The sequence below is a fragment of the Sinohyriopsis cumingii genome, chromosome 4 (genome assembly GCF_028554795.1).
Source record: "Sinohyriopsis cumingii isolate HCF-2022 chromosome 4, ASM2855479v2, whole genome shotgun sequence".
Lineage (NCBI taxonomy): Eukaryota > Metazoa > Mollusca > Bivalvia > Unionida > Unionidae > Sinohyriopsis > Sinohyriopsis cumingii.
The window spans coordinates 90,537,994-90,558,379 of NC_142964.1; the positions used below are offsets into that span (position 1 = coordinate 90,537,994).

The 20,386-nt window shown below is 35.3% G+C and overlaps 1 protein-coding gene across 1 annotated transcript; it reads right to left on the bottom strand.

Annotated features, from left to right (window-relative positions):
• Positions 1-7,603: 7,603 nt before the first annotated feature.
• LOC149801650 (protein ZBED11-like) lies at positions 7,604-8,467 on the bottom strand. Its single transcript, XM_089956820.1, has one exon. It carries the CDS (start codon positions 8,465-8,467, stop codon positions 7,604-7,606), a length of 864 nt encoding a protein of 287 aa, XP_089812946.1.
• Between the last annotated feature and the right edge of the window lie 11,919 nt (positions 8,468-20,386).

The window sequence follows — 20,386 nt, forward strand, 5'->3', positions numbered from 1 at the left end:
GAGGTACAAACTTCTAGAAGAAAATGAAATTGTGAAATTGGCAATGTTCGAAACAATGAGGTACAAGTTTCTAGTAGAAAATGAAATTGTGAAATTGGCAATGTTCGAAACAATGAGGTACAAACTTCTAGAAGAAAATGGAATTGTGAAATTGGCAATGTTCGAAACAATGAGGTACAAACTTCTAGAAGAAAATGGAATTGTGAAATTGGCAATGTTCGAAACAATGAGGTACAAACTTCTAGAAGAAAATGGAATTGTGAAATTGGCAATGTTCGAAACAATGAGGTACAAACTTCTAGAAGAAAATGGAATTGTGAAATTGGCAATGTCGAAGATGACGACTGATAGAAAGTTTTCTTGCTACCACAAGAAAGATTTTTAAAAATACAAAACTGTCCAAATGTTAGATGGTTGCAGCTGAAACTATTACATATAATTTTGCCTACGAATGCATTTCTCAAAAGAACGAGAATTATCCAGAATGATCTCTGGTCTTTTTGCATGTTACATGCAGAGACAATCTCTGATATCTTCAGGGATTATCACATAATTCAGATTATTATAAACAATATCGTGCAGTGGAAAAGTAAGTAAATATAGTCATACAAATATTTTAGAATTCGCAAACATAAATATTAGTTTGGAATTAAAGCTAAAACTAATGTTGATGGTAAGCAATATATTTATAAATTTGCATTTAATTAAGACAGACTACATTTGCCTCAATTCAAAAAAATTGCTGCTTTGAACTTCAATGTAGAAAAATACAGTGTTTATAGAAACTGTTAATGTGAAACGTTTGACAATAGTTGGTCATTATACAAACATTTAATAGAATAAGAATGTGCGTGCAAGGTATGCAGACAGACAGATAGACATAAATGCATATATATATATATATGTATATATATATATATATATATATATATATATATATATATATATATATATATATATATATATATATATATATATATATATATATATATATATATACATACATACATACATACATACATACATACATACATACATATATATATATATATATATATATATATATATATATATATATATATATATATATATATATATATATATATATATATATATATATATATATATATATATATATATATATTGCATGTTTCTTTTACCATTCTTCATTTTTTCTTTTTTTATTAACTGTTATTCTTTCATTTTAAAGAGACAACATTAATTGTCTAGAAATATATTGATTTTGTCTTGTGGTTGAAATACTGTACCAGTATTTATGTATTAAATGTATGTATCATTTGTCAATAATTTAAAAAAAATACATACACGAAAGGGAAATTGGGGCGCCATCAAGAGCATTTTGCAGCCGAAATCTTTTTCTAGCAATTTCATCTTCACCTTAGTCTAATGGGGGCAATCGTCACAAAACTTATATTTAGGACCGGGGTTGGGTAGGGTGGGATTGGGCTTTAAGAGGTTGGCAAATGATATAAAAGCTATCTTCTGTAGCAAAGCAGGTGCGCCTCTAAAGAACCTTGCCCACTGACGCATCGAGCACCGCCATGCATCAAACCCAGGGGTCTGGATATTCCACAACAAAATTTAATACTGAAAAACATGCATACATATCGCAACCCAAAATATTGATTTTTCTATTCAAAACCAAGGACCGTTAGTGAATTCATCTGTTTTCTTGGCGGGGTGGGGGTGGGGGTGGGGGTAAGTTTGATGTCTTGTGCCTCTATAGGGAACGTGTTATTTTGGTGAAAATGTATTCGATAAAAATCAAATAAACTAAGAAATTTCCTTCCCGCGATATATCTTGGAACTAATGCATGTAACACACATTCTGATTGGATTAAAGTTCTATCTCTATCGCGTTCCTTTCTAACGAACTTATTATTTAACGTAGTAGTTACACTAACTCACGCCCTAGCAAGCTTATAACGTTTAAGACATAATCAGCCTCAGTGGTCGCTAAAGTAATAGTTATTTGTGTCCTTGTTTTTTTCTTCTTCTCCACAGTATTCATTTCTACAAGCAATTTGAACTAGCTGTACTCATGTAAAACATATTTATTATTCAAATTAAAGATCAGATTAAAGATCGAAATCTTCAAATACTGGAATATATATCCACTATAAATTTTTACCAAAAACCAAGGTTATAAATGCACATAACAATAAATGCCAATCAAAAAGACATGATCTAGATTATACGTTTTTTAACATCGCCTAATGGGTTTTTCAATATTGCCCTTTAACGTTCAAATCAGCGTGTCGCTTTGAACTTTCTTTATCAGTCACTAAGAAATGAGGTTGTGAACTTTGAAAATGTTATGGAGACTGTCTATACCAAATCCTAACAACTCACTTGATGTTTTATTACCAGTGACCCCAAAACAATCCAGGTCACTTTTTTATTCAGCGGTCACGTAAGGTTTGTTAACAGTGACTCGACAAAATGTTTGGAAAAAGGAATCGTGTCTCAGATCATCAAAATCGTTCTACTTACAACAAGCTTGAAATCAAATGACCGCACGTTAATGCATCATTATGATTAGGTTGAAAGAAATTGATTAGTCAGTCAGTTTCATTTTTCATTAGTGTTCTTGGGTGCAGTTCTATAATTTTCCTTGTTTAATGACATTCCCATATACTTTTACATTCTTGATTTGCCATTACACAGAGCTCTTCAATTCGTATTTCTTGATCACACACACAGACTAGAACATACAGTAAAGCTAAACTCTTCAGAGAGCAAAAAAAAGAGAAGGCATGTAATAAATAGAAAACCGCATTCGTGTTTTGTTCTGTGTCGGGGAAATGACTTGTTTGATATAAATTATTAATATACCATATCAAACTCATTCTTCCTGCCGACAAAGAACAAAAAGTATATGCATTTTTGTGTATGCGATTGAAGGGGAGGATTCTTTACTAAATATCAATATAAGAGTTAAACAAAGAGAACTTAAACATGTACATCAGTTCAATAAAATGACCATCATTTAAAATATGAAAGTTTTGATTGAACGTACACTTTTGTGACCCTCGGTCTTAAATTAAGTAGGCCTAACAGCGAAACCAACAATTTAAGTAGAACCAGCATATTAGTTATTTCTCTAAGTTACAAAGCGAAACGTTTCGTTTCTAGATACCGATCTAAGATAGGGATATATTATTTGTTTATCAAGAACCTATCTGTACACATTTTACTTGACCTAGATGAAATTCATTTCAATGGAAAATTCCAATCATATTGTTAACAGGCATGTTTCGAGAATGTTCTAAACTAAAACGTTATGTCAACATGCTATCTACAGCTTAGAATCATGGACACAAATAAGTTTATAAACTAAAAGGTTATGCCAGCATGCTATCTACAGCTTAGAATCATGGACACAAATGAGTTTCTAAACTAAAAAGTTATGCCAACATGCTATCTACAGCTTAGAATCATGGACACAAATAAGTTTCTAAACTAAAAAGTCATGCCAACATGCTATCTACAGCTTAGAATCATGGACTCAAATAAGTTAGTTAAACAACCTGTATACAAATGACCATTATATAAAATAGTGCAATCTTCATGCATGGACAAAAGTTACACATACTGTAGATATACATAACAGCACAATTTAAAAAATTACAGAAAGGATAATTAAACTTGTTGTTTCAAATTTTATTAAAATATAAAACGTGACATGGTAAAACTTGAAAAATAATGAAAATAGACGAAAATAAATTAAAAATTAATAAATAAAGATTGTAAAATATATTTATTAAAAACAAAGCAAGGATAGCCTCAAGAAAAATATACTATTAAAGAGATGAATATTTACTAAAGTGTCAGTATTGTATTCATATAAAGTGACTAACATAATACTAGTTTCATTGGTGACAAGCAAAACGTAAAACAAGTTTTGCGCCAGCAAAACCTTTACGGTTATTTCACTGTCTTACTCTTGTTGTAAATTTCTTCACATGCACAGTTCAACACGTCCAACAATCCAATGGCGAGTTTAACATAACCAATGAAAAAGCGACACTTTGCATGGCCCACGTTTTACCTTCTTCAGTCTCAATGCTCATTATGTGGTCTTGTTCAATCGCCCACGAGACACATCTCTGGTACAATTATTAGCCAAATAATAAGGAACACTTTGACTGAACAATGCGTGGGACGATGTCACTCAAATATATTTTGTTAGAAGCCATTCTCAAAGAAGTTTTATTACTATGAATGACTTTGACAGCACTAAGTTACTTAAAGATATCATACAAATACTCCATCAAACCAAATGCTTCGTAAATCAGCGTTGTCGCAGCTGACAGATCCAAGGATCGAAACGAAAAAACAAAAAAAATAAATCATTTTGAACCAAATGCTTCGTAAATTAGCATTGTCGCAGCTGACAGATCTAAGGACCGATATAGAAAGCAAAACACAATTTTTTTGAACCAGATGCTTCGTAAATTAACGTTGTAGCAGCTGACAGATCCAAGGACTGATACAAAAAGCAAAAACACAAATCATTTTGAAACCTGGTGCAAGTGGTTATTACGGAGCTGTCATTATTCGTTCCCTTTTAAAATGTATCTTAATGCCGAAGCTCGAAAAAAGTTTTTAAAAAAAATCAGATCTCCCAAAAGACGTTCAAAGAAAATTTCTGGTCCTGAAGGTTCACACAAGAAGAAGAAAAGCCCCACGAAGAAGAAAAGTGCTTGCTAGGACGAGTACTTGATCCAGGTCAAGCCTCTGTCATCAACATAGACGACAGTTATCGACCAGGAATCTATTGTGTAGCCGTCTATATTCCCAACCATAATGTAGACTATTTTGATTCCTATGGATTACCTCTTCTGGAAGACGACACCATTGACGCTGTAAAAAAAAAATGATATGTCGACTCGATTCAATAATGTGAAATTACAAGGATCATATTCAATTGTGTATAGACAATATTGTACTCTTCTAGGAATTATGATAAACTAGACAAATGATGTTGTGAGCATTATGGGTATATCTTGACTTTCGTTCAGAAACTTAGCGTTCACTGATGGCAAAATGACAGTGATCATGATAAATTCAAGTTTGACCCCACAACGATGTCAATCTTGTAAATACTTTCGGGTTTTATATTGTTTGTTTTATTTGTGTTAAAGAGGCCTCTTCTTCTTGTGATTATTATTATTATTATTATTATTAAGCCTGCTGATTGTTAAAAAAAGAAATTGTGTTGCCTTTTGTTTTGAAAACATATTGTTCTTTCAAATTTCTCGATTTCTCGCTGTCGATCTTATTCATCCTTTTCTTCAGGTCCTCGTACCGAATCAAGTGGCTGTTTCTATCACGCCCGTGCTTGAATTATATAAAGCGGTGCGTTCACCAGTCATTCATAAAGGGGAACAGCCAATGAATAAACCCCCACAACCACAAGTAGTTTTAAAAAACTTATCAGATAAGAACTATGGGAACGCTGAGACGAAAAAACAACCCAGACAAATTGAGCGAACTAGCAAGCCCAACCAAACTCAAATATAAAATAACACTAAACAGGGGAAAAATCCAAATCCAAAACCAAATCTAAAGATAGATAAAACATCAAGACACAGAAAAAACTACCACTCTATAAACCTCGCCATATTTGTTACAAGTAAAAACACCGATTTCCTCAACCTCAATTCTCTAAGCATCGCAGGATCTCTCAGTAAGGCCCACGGCTGAGAATTCTAAATCATTAGACCCAAAACGGATTAAATAATAATCATATGTAACACACTAATGCAAGTAGCCAAATATATAGAAATGGAATCCATTGCTACAATGCAGATCACTATTTCAGGGCATACAGCACTGAAATGCAATAATGACAAGAACAAACCCACAACAACCACAGTAACTAAAAAGGAGGAAAATACAAAAGTTATAGGAACCAATAACACCCCGGTTAAAATACCTATAAACAACGACATACCATCTTTTAAAACTGTTCTCAAGCTACCTAGGAACCAAAGCATAAAGGAAACAAAGATTTAACAGAGGAACTCATACACTACGGCTATAACATAGCTAGGGCATACAAACTAAAAACTCTCAAGGACAAGAAAAAACATGAGCAATCATGGAAGTCATGACCCCAGCACCAAAAGTGGTAAGACTGGGCCCGAACGGGAAATTTTCCAAATTAGATAACTATATGAATAAACTCCGATTCTGTGGGAACTGCAAAGTGTGGAGCCACTTCATACGCTCTTGTAAATACAAATCAAGATGCGATCACTATGGTGGACATCATAGGGGACAGACCAAAATAAAGAAACAGAAATGTGCAAACTGTGCAGAACCGCCTCACCCTAAATCGTACGAGTGCATCTATGCCACTCAAAAATTTGAAATAGTTAGACACATGGACCACGACCTAATTTCATACAAGGAAGCCAAACATAGTCAACCTAAACATGAAAACCCAGCATACCATAAAGAGCAAAAGCACAGGAAAAAGTCAAACTACGAACTTAAAAAAGCAAGATCCCACTATAGAAGTGTTTCTCAAACTTTTTGGTCTTGCGGTGCACCAAAAATATCTAAACATTTTCACGGCACACCTGAAAAGATTTAACAATTTTTGTGGTGAAGAACGTATTTATTTTTACATATATATTTAATTTTAAATTTAATGTGAAGGATGTGCCTGCCTTCGAGAGCAAATCAGATTGAAGCGAGGCTCCAAAGTCGACAAGCAAGCGCGCATTTCATCGTCGATTTTAAGAAGTCTCTCTCTCTTTTTTCATTTGATTTCAGTCAATGCTGAAAATCCAAACTCACAAAACCACGAAGACATAAATGGCAGAATTACTTTGATTGCTTTTGAACTGATTGCAGGATATGACTTCTTGATTGAGATCCAAAACTCATCGAGGGTCTTTTCGGCTCTTTTCGGGAAAAGTTGACTGAAAAAATTTATCGTTTTTTAAATCAATAAGCTGGTCTTCTTCTTCGGTTGTAAGATTTGTAGTTTCTTTGTTTCCGAATGGATTGATCACCCATCCATATTCATCGCTTGCATGTGATGGGAAGTAATGCTGCAGTGCCGATCGTAGGTCTCTCAGTGTGTCCAGAATTTCGGGGATGATTTTCTTGTTTGAATGAGATTCGTTGACAGTTGACAGTAGGAAAGCAGTCGAGGACTCCATTCGAGACCTTACTTTGCCACAGCGACAATTTTTCGTCAAATGACTTCAGTTTTGATGTTGCAGTGATGATGTTTTCCGATGGTCCTTGAAGACTTAAATTCAGCGAATTTAATTTGTCGAACAAATCGGAGAGAAACTGAACCTTCAGCCACAAGATTTCGTCATGAAGAGAGAATCCAAAGTCTGGTTTTTCAACCTCCAAGAACGAAATCACTTCAATCTTGAGATGGACGAGACGCTTTAACACTTTTTCCCTTGAAAGCCAACGAACGTCGGTATGGTACAGCAGGCATTTGTAGTCTGAATCCATCGCTTCACTTGAGTAACTTGGTTCAGAACAGACTCCAAATCTGTCGGCTAAGATTTGGAGGCGAGAGCTTCTCTGTGGATCATGCAGTGAACAACTAACACGTTTGGATTTTCTTGGCGTACGAGAGTGACGTATCCCTTCTTTCTTCCCTGCATTGAAGACATCCATCGGTGCAAACGCTGACACGGTTTTTCCACTGTAGGCTAAAGAGCAAAATGTTTTCATTCACCAAATGGAAAATGTCTTCGCCACTCGTCGTAGTTTCCAAATCTTTGTAAAATAAGTACTCGTTCACAAATTTTCCATCCTTTATGAATCGAATAAAAGCCAGGAGCTGAGTTTTGCCACTAACTTCTGTAGATTCATCAACTTGAAGAGACCACAGCAGAGACAATTCATCGTCAGGCGCTTCGAAGTGTTCGCAGATTTGATCCTTTAAATCTGACGATAAGTCTTCAATTCTGCGCGAAATCGTGTCATTTGACAAAGGAACTTTCTTTACTTTTTCGGCGGCATCGGTTTCAAGCATAGTTTCAACGACAATTGCTAATGCTGGCGCAATGACTGATTCAGGCTCTGTATGCGCTTTCTTTCGTTTTAACAACAGCTGAGCGACCTTATAACTTGAAATCAATCCTTTTTCGGGCAGCTTCATGTAGTTCGTAAGTTTCTTAGCTTGTTTATTTTGTTGAGCCACGAGATTTTTGAAGTATTCCTTTGGTTTGTCCTTTACAGCTGGATATTTTGTTTCCAAGTGTCTCTTCAATTTGCTGGGAACAAGCGCCTCGTTCGATAAAACTGCATTGCAGATCAGACAGAATGGCAATTGAGCATCTTCAGATCCCGATGCGATGAAAACATACTCGATGTAATCTTCTTTGTACTTTCGCTTGCTTCCTTGCTTTTCATTTAACAGTTTCTCTTTCAGAGTTCCAGACTTGATTAAGTATTTCTCCATGGCTAAACAATGAACAAACTTTATTTATAAGCATCAATGTTGGAATGGAACGGTCTGATTTGTTACGTCGTGTATTTATTATTTTAGCGTGGAAAATACGAGAACATTGTATAGCTGCCACCCCTAGCGGCCAAATGCAGCGGTCTGATTTGTTACGTCGTGTATTTATTGTTTTAGCGTGGAAAATTCGAGAACATTGTATAATGGGCAGCATGTATTTATTTTTAGACTATTATTATAATTAGAGCGATCGAGTTCTCCCGAGATCTCGCACAAGTCTCGCGTTAACAAAGAAACCAACGAATGACAGACTGGCAGAGATTGCGTTTATATATATATGTTACATGCTACTTTTTTAACTTTTGCGACATTGATTTACCATTTAATTTTTCGATATGTTCAAGGTTTCAAAACGCTAGCAATTTTAAATATTTTTCAAAACTCCCACGGCACACCTGCAAATCTCTCGCGGCACACTAGTGTGCCGCGGCACACAGTTTGAGAATCATTGCACTATAGGAAACACCAATACGAAAGAGATTAAGAAGAACGCAGAAGATAAAACAAATATGCCGAAATTAACTGAACCAGATACAAAGAAAAAATCAAACTCAGGCCATCACACTAGTAACCAGGTACCCAATCCTCAGACAAGAAATAATCATAAACCTAGTGACCCACTAACAGAAGGAAATAACGATAACAACTAACCAAAAGCACGTACAACAAGTGTAGTGCTCCAATATATCAGTGAACTCAGCAACAGCATTACACTAATCACATAGAACAACAATGTCCAATCCGATCTGACACATCAACTAAAATACATAAGTTAGCGAACAAGCACTTCCCATAAAGTAATGACAGAGTATAACAAAAATATAATCAATACAAATCAGTAAATAGCAACTAATGATATGTCTTCCACACAACGTAAATGTCTGATACTGTGGCAATGGAATTTCCTCGGGATACTTAATAATATGCAAAATTAATTAAACAAATACAGAAAAGCGAAAACCAGATATCTTATGTCTGCAGGAAACACATCTATCAAATGCCACTAGGACCATCTGCAACAGGGTACTTCAACAATAGAGCAAATGGGTAACAGAAGGGAGTCCAAGCGATCTATATTAGTGATTACCTATCAAACGCATCTGAAGTAGCTATAGATCACGAATCTGAAAACCATGAATCCTCCGAAACAATCGAAATGCAAACTATACTAATTAATACAGACGACTTAATATAAAATTGTACAACCTCTATGACCTAGGAGGTGACACTCACATGACAATCGAAAACTATAGGAAAAGGACGAACAAAACACATTTAATATGCGGATACTATAATGCACACAGTGAACAATGGGGAAGCGCTAAGATTAACAAAAAAGGCAAATTATTCGAGGAATGGGCTACTGAAACAAACCTAGTAATGCTTAATAATGGAGCTTGTACAAGAATTGACCTCGCAAATGGCGCTCACTCAGCAATAGACCTCACCTTCATCACACCCAGATTGGCACAAATCACAAACTGGTAAGCTGACCAAAACAGCACTTTATGAAGCGATCACTTTTCCATAATAGTCATTCTAAATATGAAGTAAATCCATCTAAAAACATAACAAGATGGTGATGTGATAAAGCCAACTGGGATCAATTTAAAGCCGCCCTATCCAAAATAGCTCAAGTCCATCTCTATGACAACACTGATAAATATAATAAAAACATAGTTAAGACTCTAAATGAAGCAGCTACGCAAAGCATCCCTAGAACCGGAGAAAAACAACCCAAACCAACTGTCCCATGGTGGAACGATGAATGTAAAATAGCACTCAAAAATAAGAAAAAAGCCCTAAACAAATTTAAACACACAGCAGGGACGTCAAATGATTTTAGACCATATAATAATAAAGAAAAAGAGATGAAGAAAATTGTCAGAAATGGTAAAGAAAAAGCATGGCAAGACTTCTGGACAATTATTAACGTAAACATCAATGCAAAACAGGAGTGGGAGAAGATCAGAGCAATTAAGGGCAAATCCAAGCAACATACTCCCAAATTGCCTGGAAACCTAATCAACAAAGGAAAAGAAAATCATTTAGCAATACACTTTTCAGGCATGAGTAGTAGCACTAACCATACCAAAGTATTTCAAGAACACCGCCAAAATGTAGAGTAAAATAATCCAAATCTCTTCACTGATCTAGGACCTAAGCAATTATATCTAAATGAGGACTTTATCATAGAAAAATGGAAAACCGCATTAGCAAAGAGAAAGGCAACCTTACCCAGGGAAGATCAACTTGGTTATGAAATTTGCAAACACATCCCGGAAAATGTCTACTCAATAACATTCGGCAAAAAAGTGAACACACCAAAAGCTAGAAACAAGCAATAGCAATACCGATAACCGACACAGAAGCCAGGCAAATATCCATCAAACATCAATACAATGCCATCTAGACAAGTATCACTCACTGATAATATATGTAAAATAATGGAAACCATGATAAACGGCAGACTTAAAAATCACCTAGAAAGCAATAAATACTTATTAGATAATCATAGCGGCCTTCGCAATAAAAGATCCACCACAGACTAATTATTTAGACTTGAATCAGGTATCAAGATGGTCTTTAATGCAAAATGCAAATGTGATCGACAACTAATTGCAGTATTTCTTGATCTGAAAAAAGCATTTGACTTAGTATGGACAAAAGGCCTAATTGCAAAATTAAATCATTGCGGAATAACCGGCTGCGTACATAACTGGATATAGGACTTCCTGAAAGACCGGAAATTAATAACAAGAGTAGGAGACCAATACTCCGATATGCACCAACTAGCTAGGCTGTGTACTGAGCCCTACATTATTAAACATCATGGACAGTGATCTAGGCTGTGTACTAAAGTACATTATTAAACATCATGGACAGTGATCTAGGCAGCGTAATAAATCGAACTAACATAGACCTATCCCAGCTCGCAGTTGACAGTGGGATATTGAAAGCTGGAAACCCTATCCATCAAATAGTCATCGGAAATATACAAGAAAGTCTCTTTCAAAAAAATAGGTCGGTGGGCGGATAAACGGGGTTTTAAAATATCTCACAGTAAAACCGTATCAATAATGTTCTAACCACAAACCCGTATTTCAGTAGAATATCCAAAGCTGTACATTCAAGACACGCTAATAAAATTCGTCAGAGTAGCAAAATTTATGTGAATGAACTTTGACGAATATCTTACATGGAAACACCACAGTACGAAGCTAGTCCTGAGATGCAGGTTAGATCTAGACTTATTACGAAACCTTAAATGAACTACATGGTGAGCCAATCAAGAAACTCTATTAACATTATATAAAGCCTTCATAAGATACAATGGACTAGGAATGTCAGGTTTACGAATCAGCAAGTCTACATAAACTTATAAAACTTGACAGTATCCAATATAAGGCTTTATCCATATGCACCTGAACATTAAGCTTAGGTCTCACTGGATAGTTTCGTATTTTGACACCCCCCTAATTTTTAAAGTAGAAGGCATGAACCTAATTATCACAAGCCTAGCATTTATAAATTCACACATAAGCTAAATCTAAAATGTGGTTTAGACTTACTTTGAATTAGGCTTGGAAATAGGTTGGCTTGTTGGTGACTGCCTGTCACAATTAGATGAGCATTGGAGATCAAATGCGTAACTTGGGCTGAAATGAGATGCCAACTTACGTATTTATGTGTATCTGCTACAGAGGTAAATATCTAAAAATCTGGATGGTTGAGGGGTGATTAAAAGTATGCTAATTTGTTATAGTACTAGTGAACTTTATTCATGCATAAGGCACATACTGATTCTTTTAGCTGCCTTGTCACAGAAAAATATTCAAAATAGCTATTTCTTGTCAAAAATGAATGTAAAATGTAGGGGTTGGTGGCAGTGTTGGTTCAGTATAAAAACCACCAGTTGCATCAGGAATCAACCTGATTACTGCAGTCAAAAGCTCACATGTATGCTTTCTACAAAAATCATTAGTTTGTTTTTATTTGTATCTTCAGTGTAAAATTATTCTCATTTTTCTGTAATTGGTCATTGTTGGATGAAAATTCACCAGATAAACTGTCCAGTGAGACCTTAACTTCGCTAACGGAATTATAGATAATAATGGGAGAAAGACCATTACAACTAAGACAAGAATGTATTTCAAGATACACTACACGCATATCAATACATACACCAGAACACCCCACCAGAAAAAGTATACAAATATGTAATAGCCCATTCAATCACTGATTAGTTCCATATACACAAGGAGGGAAAAAAATTCATGAACTAATTAAAGATTACTCCCTAGGCTCAATACAAGCTGATCAATGCAGTTATCCCGACCGGACACCTTGGATGGGTATAAATATCGATATTAATATAAAAGCATTAACATTAAGCTCCAAACAGGAACAGGAAGATGAGATCAAAACCAAACTACTAGCCAAAATAGAAGAAAATACACAGGTTACCAAAATATACACCGACGGTTCTAAAACTGCAATCCCAGTAGAACAGCAGAGGCATTAGTCATACCAGAAGCAAAAACGAGAGCTCGGAGCTCGACTACCAAACAACTGTTCCATATAGACAGCTAAATTTCGGGCAATAATTGAAGTGCTAAAATGGGTCCAACAGAACAATGATAATAAAGCAGTAGTCATTAGCGACTCTCTAAGTGTAATAAATTCGATCAAATTGGGCAAGTCTGTCACGAGAGAAAATTTCTTGAAAGAAACCATTCTCAAAATTAAAAACTTAAAACGTAAACTAACACTATATAACCAAACATTAGAATTCATGTTGGTACCTTCCCACATTGAATTAGCAGGTAAAGAAAAAGCTAAGAACTGACCTAAACTAAAAGCTGCAAAAACCTGATACAAGAACGTTAAATTATGGCACACAGAAATTATACAGTATTATCAGAACGAAGATTGATAGCAAATGGAAAAAGAAATATGGAAAAACAGCAAGAAAGGACGTACCCTATAAACTCAAGATAAAAAAAAAATCATTAACAGAAAAAGAACTGGCAAAACCAAACCAATCAGCAGCTTCAGCAAACACCTGGCAAGTATTGTGTATTCACGTGGCAACTGTCCCCATTGCCCATACCCAGAAAACCTACACGACGTCTTCAATATTTGTCCAAAACATAGATATCAAATATTTATATTTAGAAACAAACAGGAAAATATAGGACCCCTATCGCCCTACCGAGCATTTCCTAAGAAGTCAAAACACAAATATAGGTATAACATACCAAAACATCATCAACTTTCTCAGTAATATCGGGAAAAGGAAAGTATTTAAATTTCAACTGCCATCAAACTAAAAGGAAGCCTTAGCCAACAACAAAGGTATAACAGCAAAACAAATCAAAAGACCCACAGCAGAAAACAAAGACAACATTAAAACTAAGGCACCCCTAAGAAAAAGGATATATAAGGTGGTCTAATACCCAGGACGACCAGGCCCAGCTGCACAATGCTGCAATAACAAATCCAGGAATTTACATAAGACTCACAACACATACATACATACATACATACATACATACATACATACATACATACATACATACACTTACACACATACACACATACATACACATACATAGAGACATACATACATACATGCATACATACATACATACATACATACATACATACATACATACATACATACATACATACATACATGCATAAATACGTACGTACGTACATACGTACATACATACATACATACATACATACATACATACATACATACATACATACATACATACATACATACATACTCCTTTCCTAACCATTTTATAACTAAACCTCACCCCTTGCTCACATCCACATGTACAGCGTTTGTTTAAGAAAACGTTTACATAAGTTGGAAGTCGAAATTGTTCTTTCATTTGGCAAATAAAAGCAAATTTTTTAGCCCTGGACCTCCTGGAGCTCTCCAGAGTGGTTGAGGCGCCCTCTGACCTAGATTTCCTCCTTTTCGTCTTCAGGAATAGGTAATCATTAAGTGTGGTGCACACAGTATGATGTCGAATGGGTGCTTCGCACACTATGTGCACATTACCCGATTGTACATGGCCAACTTTCGCCACACGTTCAATATTTAAGGTAAGTCAGTCAGGCGTGTCATCGTTCTTCTCCAGACACCAACCGTCAAGCTTTCAACATCGATGTAGGAAGAGCTGTTGAGCCACCTGTGGAGATTCCACATGATGCCTCGTGCAGCTAATGACCAGCCTGTTATTGAATACAAGGAAGTAAGGGGCGTAGCTGCAAATACGGGGTAGAACGACACATAAGATAACTGCCCCCAATATGCATCAAGTCGATGAGTACAAACGAAATGACCAGAACAATAAGGGAAACACAGGGAAGCAGATGCCAAACCAGACGTTCAGCAGGCCTGAAAAGAAGCCCGAACTAGAAGTGATTCTTACACTCCTTCTTGAGAAGTACAGTGTGTGTTGTTTTATCGTCTGAAAATGGCAAGGACAAAGCTTTGAGAAGAGGTAGAAAGGGATATTTGTTTTCATACTAATACCTATTTACAATTTATTTTTTGTATTTACTATAACATTTTCAATTATCCCGCATCGTTGCATGATATTAATCCCGGCTGAGATTATGTGCGACAGTGCAGAGTGAGTTGAATTCACCTAGTCATTGTTGCAAACAGTGTTGTTTGCACTTTATGTTTCATAAATTTAGTATATTTGTAGTGTTACTGTAAGATTTAGAAAAAAAGTAGAAGGGGTTGACCGGCTCTAAAACAACGAAATCAAATAGGGAAGATTTATTTCGCATTAATAGTAGCGTGCAACCCACACACAATATTTAGAACAAAAAAGGAAAAAATGGATCAAGATGAAGGACAAACCGCACCAGTCAGATCCAAGATCCGGCAATACTTCCATACAGTATATGAAGACAACAGAATGATAGTCAATCACCCGGCTGGGTGTCAGACCATCGACTTTGAAGGGGCCACCAACCTACCAAGACAAAGTGAAGTTTTGATGGGACTTCACACTATGGGAGTAGACATAGGAAAGATCGAAGCTTTACAAAACGGCCGTCTAAACAAGTACGTGGTATACCCAAAAGGAGGGGTACCATTATTAAAAGAAGAACTAAGTATAAAGGGGATGATAGCCAAAGTCTACAAAACAGCACCTTTCATCAGGACCATGGAACCAAGACTAACAGAAATCAACGTAATGGGGCTTCCCATGGAAGTGGACAGCCAGGAGCTGGTGGAAAAGCTTAAAAAGAAGACAGGAGTGACAGTTGTGACACACAAAATGGCGACGGTATGGGGTTTTGCTCCCATCAAGTCTGGAAACAGACTTATATATGTAAGCCGGGAAGACGCTAAGAAAATCCCGATCTTCTTCTATGTTTTCGGCTTCCGTCTTAAAACATGGTACAGGGGGAGCGAACAGGATAGAGTTTGCCCCTTGTGCCACCAAAAAGGGCACGGACCCAGAGACTGCCAAGGGGGAATAGAAAGATCCAAACAACAGGAGGATACCTATGCCAGCAAAGCGGCAGGACAAGGGCAGAAAACTCCACCCCAGCAGCAAAAACAACAACAACAACAACAACAACAACTACAACAACAACAGGAAGAAATTCTAAACCTGATAAGGCAAGTCAGGGAGGAAAAGGAAAAGGAAAAAGAAGAAGGAATACAAACCCTACCCGAGTTTGACATCACAAAAAAAGAAGGACACAAGACACTAGAGTGGGAGAACTACCTGAGCCCAAACAAAACTTCAAGATCATGCGTGCAAAACGAAGAAGAGATAGTAGCGAAAAATAGATTTGACGTTCTAGGAGAGGAGAATACACAAATAGAAGATAGCCCACAGATAGAGACCCCCCTGACGTCGACGCCGATGCCCAAGAGAAGGAGGGCGAAAAGGAACTCGGATGTAATATCACCCCAGGAAAAGTCACTATCATGAAGGAAAAAGAATAAACAGGGAAAGAAAACCGCAGAAGCAGAAATAGAGCAAATACAAGAAGAAGAAGACCCAGAAAATGGAAGCGAGGGAGAAGCAATGGGGCGAACTGAATCAGAACCGGACACAGAAAACGACACAGAAATTGAGGAAGACACCGGACACATAAGATCAACAACGGAATCTATACAAACATATAACACAGAAACAGAAAGTACGATCCAAACAACAGTTACAAGTGCAGTAGAAACCCAAAGTAGTACAATTTCATCAGAGGGGGGTGGGGAAACCAGTGCCCCCCCCCCCCCACAGACTTTTCACAAATAAGTATTTAACACAAAAACCAATAACAACTTGTAAAAGAATAGAATAATTTTAAAAAAAAAAGCAACACCCTGGGAAGAGACAGGAATGGAAGGAAAAAACTTACAGTTCTTGTCTATTAATATAAATAGCATAAATAAGGAAAAAAATCTTTAAATTTCCTAAAGATCTAAATTATGATGTATTGCTTATACAAGAGACACATAATGGTTTTAAAGATAATATAAAAATAACAATAGAAAATTACCTGAATGGAATTCTATTAATTAGTGATTACGAACACACAGATGTTAAAGGAGGGGTGGCAGTTTTAATCAAAAATAAAAAAGGGTTGTCATGGGATAGAATAGAAGTAGATAAGGTGTTTAAAGGTAGGATGATACACATTATAATTGAGGATATGCACATAATTAATATATACATGCCAGACAACAGGGAACAAAAGAAAATTTTCTTAGAGCATTTAAATAAATATATGGAGAAATATGCAACAGGAAATATTATTCTAGGGGGCGATTTTAACTGGGTGGGAGAAAATATAGATAGGGAGGGAGATCTAGCACCAAACGATATTAGGATTAAACCGGATATGGATTTTTATATTAAAAAATATAAATTAACGGATGTTTACAGAGTACAGAACTTATTAAGGAAAAAATATACTTTTGAATATAAAATAAACAAAGGAAGCCGCTTAGATAAATTTTACTGCAACAACTATGATAAAAATGTACACAAAGAAACGAATATTACTGATTTTAAAATATCCGATCATAAACTTATAAATATGACTGTAACATTTAAAAATAGAATAAAATGGGGGCATGGAAGATGGATGATAAATAATTCGATTTTAAAAGATACAGATTTTATACAAAGGGTCAAGAAAGAGATAGAAGAATTTAAGAATAGGGAAAACGTAGATATAATATTAGAATGGGAAAAACTAAAAGTCAAACTAAAAAAACTAGCGATAGAACACTGTAATTTAAAAAGTAGGAAACTGAAAATAGAAAGGGAAGCGATCAGATACCAACTACAAAAAACAAATGCTAAGGATATCGAGACCAATTTAAAAAACAGATTGGAAGAAATAAATATAATAGAAGGTAGGGGTAGAGAAATTAGGGCAGGGAAATTTACGGGGATATATAAAAAAGCAGAGGGATTATATAAAAGAGAAGAGAAAAGAATGGGGGGAGATAAATTTATGGAGAAAATCAAAATCAGCACAACAACAACAACAACAACAACAACAATAACGGAAAAACAGGAAGTAATGGACCATATTAAAAACTATTATGCAACACTATATACGTCTCAAAAAATATCGGAGAATGAAATTGATGATTACTTACAAGAAATACCATGTGAAAAAATTAGCAATGATTTTAAACAAACATGTGATGAATTTATCTCACAGGAAGAAATTTTAGATAGTATAAACACAATGAATAAGGGAAAATTTCCAGGAGGAGATGGACTCTCTGCAGAATTCTATATGACATTCTGCGGAGAGCTGTTGCCCATTCTCGAATGGTTATATAACAATATATTTTTAAGGAATAAGGAAATGTCGGAAACGATGAAAGAAGGGGTCATCATTTTAATATATAAAGGTAAAGGGGATAGGGAAGAACTTAAAAATTGGAGGCCCATCTCCCTCCTTAACACGGATTACAAAATATTGAGTAGAATCTTAAGCAATAGACTAAAAAAGGGGATAGGAGAAATAATAAATGTAAACCAAACGTGTGGGCCAAAAAATAGGGACATACAAAATAACATATTAAGTATAACTGCAATTATAGACTATGTACAAAATAAGGGACAGAAAGTTGCTATGGTACTTTTTGATCAAGAAAAAGCCTTTGATAGAATAGAGCATAACTATATACAGAAAGTCCTGGAAAAATTTGGTTTCGGAGAACCTTTCCGGAAATGGAAAAATTTTTTATATAATAACATAACTTCAAGAGTTCAAAATAACGGAGCCATGACAGAACAATTTGACATTAAAAGATCAGTGCGGCAAGGGTGCCCACTATCGATGCTATTATACGTAATAGCAATTGAAATGCTGAGTATCAGTGTAAAACTAAATAAAGGAATTAAAGGTATAAAAGTTCCAAATATCAAAGAGGAAGTGAAAATGTTACAACATGCAGACGATTGCACTAACTTTTTAGAGGATCCGAAATCCTTTGAGAACCTTATAAAGGAATATGAATAATTTGGAAGAGCATCGGGGTCCAAAATAAATCATGATAAAACAGAAATTTTAGAGATAGGTAACTAGCGCGGTAGGCTTTCTAGCATACCAGCCCATATTTTCAAAGATACTGTTAAAGCACTTGGTGTGTACTTTGGCAAAAATGAAGAAAAGGAAAACTGTAAAAAAATGGAAAGTGAGATAAAAAGGAATATCGATATCTGGGCACTTATGCCGTTATGTTTAATGGAACGGGCCCAGGTGGCCAAAACATATATATATACAAATTTGAATTATATTATCAAGTCTACCAACATAAGTAACATAATTTTAAATAACATAGATAAACTTATAATCAAATATATATGGGATTTTAAACTACATTATGTGATAAAAGAAACATTATACAAAGCAAAAGAATCAGGGGGAATAGGGTTACCAAGCCCCATAATTTTAAAAATTACCAATATTTTAAATAGATTTAAACGACTGAGTGACGAACCTAAAGTACCATGGGAGGGGATATATATATATTGGTTTGGTTTCGTTTTGCGGAACAGGGAGGGAATATATAAAAATAATAAAGTAATGAAACTTTTAGAAACACCTAGAAAATATAAGAGTATAAAAGAATTATTAATGAAATATAGGGATAAAAAAGAATTTTGGGACCAGGACGAAAAACTCTCATATAAATGGATTCGGAATGACATAACCAAAAATATACAAAGTAAAGTCGAACGTGAAAATTTATACGTTAACTGGAAAAAGGCATGGGGGCCCTGGTCACAATTAGGATCTTTAAAAATACAAAGCCTCGCTTCAAATACATGCATGATGCGTGGTTGACTGGAGAGGTTGCAGCGAGACGGCATATGGTCGGAGCACCGCCTAAATGCCCGCTGTGTAAAATAGGCATTTTCAATAAAAAACACGTAATTTTAAATTGTAGGGAAACACAAAATGATAGGAAAATTATAATTGATGAAATTAACATAAACAGTAATTTTAAACCACAATGTCTACTATATCTTGATGGTGATTTTAGCAAAGCAACTTTATATAAAATTTCAAGTTTCATTGTTAATAATAATAATATTAAAAAGTGTGGCCCAATTAAATTTTAACTTAGGGAATACCTCAAGCGGGAAAGTACAGATAATGATGCCATGGGGCTATGTCACATGGCGCTACGCGAAGTGAACAGGCCCATGGCAGAATCTGGAAAGGAACCCCTCTTGAAAAATAAATTTTAAACTGAATACCTATCCTATCTATCACTAACTTCAACAAAAAAATCTATGTGAATTGAAATTGGAATTTAAACTTAAATTTAAATTT